The sequence below is a fragment of the Gossypium hirsutum genome, chromosome D04 (assembly GCF_007990345.1).
Source record: "Gossypium hirsutum isolate 1008001.06 chromosome D04, Gossypium_hirsutum_v2.1, whole genome shotgun sequence".
In the NCBI taxonomy this organism is placed as follows: domain Eukaryota; kingdom Viridiplantae; phylum Streptophyta; class Magnoliopsida; order Malvales; family Malvaceae; genus Gossypium; species Gossypium hirsutum.
The window spans coordinates 56061344-56063798 of record NC_053440.1 but is presented as its reverse complement, the minus strand read 5'-3'; the positions used below and the strand labels follow the sequence as shown (position 1 = coordinate 56063798).

The 2455-nt window shown below is 36.5% G+C and overlaps 1 protein-coding gene across 1 annotated transcript; it reads right to left on the bottom strand.

Annotated features, from left to right (window-relative positions):
- Positions 1–336: 336 nt before the first annotated feature.
- On the bottom strand, positions 337–960 carry LOC107898038 (uncharacterized). The gene has a single exon (XM_016823595.2). The coding sequence runs from the start codon at positions 958–960 to the stop codon at positions 337–339; it is 624 nt and encodes a 207-aa protein (XP_016679084.2).
- Between the last annotated feature and the right edge of the window lie 1495 nt (positions 961–2455).

Here is a 2455-nt window from a genome sequence, read left to right as displayed (position 1 = left end):
TTCATTTGCAACAAATTGTCTCTCAACTTTTTATTTCTAATTTATCACTGTTTTATATTATATTATATTTCATGTAAGTGAAAAATACAAAAATTAAAAAAAATAGAAATCCAAAAGAATTTCAATTTTTTAAATTTTAAACTGAAGGAGAAAGCATGAAAGGGAGTAGACTTTGACACATAATAAAAATTTTCTCTTTGAGGAAACCATTCAGAAATGCTGACTTAATATCTAACTGGTGAACTCTCCATTGCTTGTGAGTAGCCAAGGCAAACAGAAGCTTAATTGCGTCAGCCTTGCTATTGGAGCAAATGTCTCCATAAAATCGATGCCATATTACTGGTTGTAGCCTTTCACCACAAGCCTTGCCGTGTGTTTATTTAATGAGCCATCAGCATTACACTTGGCTCTAAACACCCACTTAACACCAATGACCTTAAGTAATGAGATTTTAGACTCAAACTTTTCAGGAAGTGTGGTGATGACCTTTTCAACAACCCTGCTCTCACTGAAGTCTTCTCCAAGGAGCCTAATACTGTTGACAGTGGCCATTATCCTGTCTGAGTACTGCTTGATAGTATTTGATTCTCTCATCTTCAGGTTCTTAAAGTCTCTTCTGAGATTGATCACTTGTTGCTGCCTTGTCTTATCTGAACCCATGAACCCCTCATTCAGCTTCTCCCATGTTTGCTTAGGTGAGTCACAAGCCATTATCCGAGTGAAGATCACATCGGATACTCCATTCTGCAAGCAGGCCATCGCTTTATGCTTCTTGGCACAATCTTCACTGTGTTGCCTGGTCTTTGCAATGGTGGGATTGGCCCTCAATGGAGGTGGTTCAGTATCATTTTCAACCACATTCCACAAATCATGCGCCTGAAGGTATGTCTTCATCTTAATCACCCAAATGTGGTAGTTTTCACTAGTGAACACAGGTGGTGGAGGTGGTGTAAAACTCATTTTGCAACAGCAAGGTCAACAACTTTTTGTTTCTTTCTTCTCAAGCTTTTAATCTCAAAATAAGGCAACCAAAAACAACCAACAATAGAGGCCCTCAAAGATGACAGGCTCTGATGGCAGCAGCAAAAGAAGTAAAACAAAAACAAAAATGAAAGAAGTGAAGCAAAGAGAGAAATGAGACTTTTTCACAAAAAAGCAAAAAAAAATCTTTTGATTTTAGTTCTAATTCTAAATTAAAAAAAAATCTCTCATGAGCAATATCAATTTCATTGTTTGCACCCTTTGTAAAAGTTGATAAATTCGATTTGAACCAATATACATAAAATTTAAGTGCTATCCCAAAGTTTTAACTATTACTCCAAATAAATATAAGTGAACTTTGGTGACCAAATAGAAGAGTGAAAATTGCTACCCAGGCTTATCCATCCAGGGAAGTACATAGCATTTCTAGTTAACCTGTCTAATACTGAAATCTAATACAACTTAAAACAGAAATTCAACACAATAATTAATTAAACATCACCGATAATGACACATTTTTTTGTTTAGATTTCATTGATAAGCTTAAGGATTACAAAAGAAAATGACATTCTTTTAACCTTGCAACAGAATAGAGCAATGGTGTCTGGCTCAAGCAAAGTTGCACCTTGTCTTTTTATTTTATGAATTAAAAGCAGAAACCAACCATGATCCTTCAGCTCATAGGCAGACTAGTCCCTCTGTATCACCCTCACTCTGTGGAAGTTCTCATTGGCCTGTCTAGCATAAAGAGTGAGCCTCGCATTGATCCTTGGTCTAACAAAGTCGCTCCATGCAGGGCAGCGGATGTAGTAGGTGTTGTCTCCTTCTTCACTCCGGCAGCATTCAAACTGCCACCTTTCATTCCCGTCTGTAACCGTTAAATCCATCCGGCGACCAGAAAGTGTACGATTATGATCACGAAACCTCCACCTTAGTACATGGCGTGCTTCAAGATTAACTGTAGAAATCAGAGTATTATGTATTAAATAGAACATAAATCAGAGTTTTTATATACAACCTATGACACTACTTTAGGAAACTCTAAGTTAGGAAAGATACTAAATAGGAGATATGATCCCTTAAAATAAGGGATTTTAATAAAAAGAATATCTACAAAATATTCCTAAAATATTTACAGAATATTCCTACACTCCCCCTCAAGCTGGAGAATATACATTGTATAATCCCAACTTGAATAGGAATTTATTGAACACAGGTTTTGGCAAAGCCTTGGTAAGAATGTCTGCAATCTGTCCTTCTGAAGGAATGTAAGAAAGAGTGGCTGTCTTTTTGTTGACTTGATCAGCAATAAAATGCCTATCAATTTCAACATGCTTTGTTCGGTCATGTTGAACTGAGTTCTTGGCAATCTGAATGGCAGATTGATTATCACACAAAACTTCAAAGTGATCCTCCTGATTTGTGCCAAGTTCTTTTAGTAATTTAAGTAGCCAAATTCCTTCGCATATCCCCA

What these genes read in the sequence shown, in the direction of transcription:
- LOC107898038 (XM_016823595.2), bottom strand. Translation starts at nt 960, where the DNA reads ATGAGTTTTACACCACCTCCACCACCTGTGTTCACTAGTGAAAACTAC.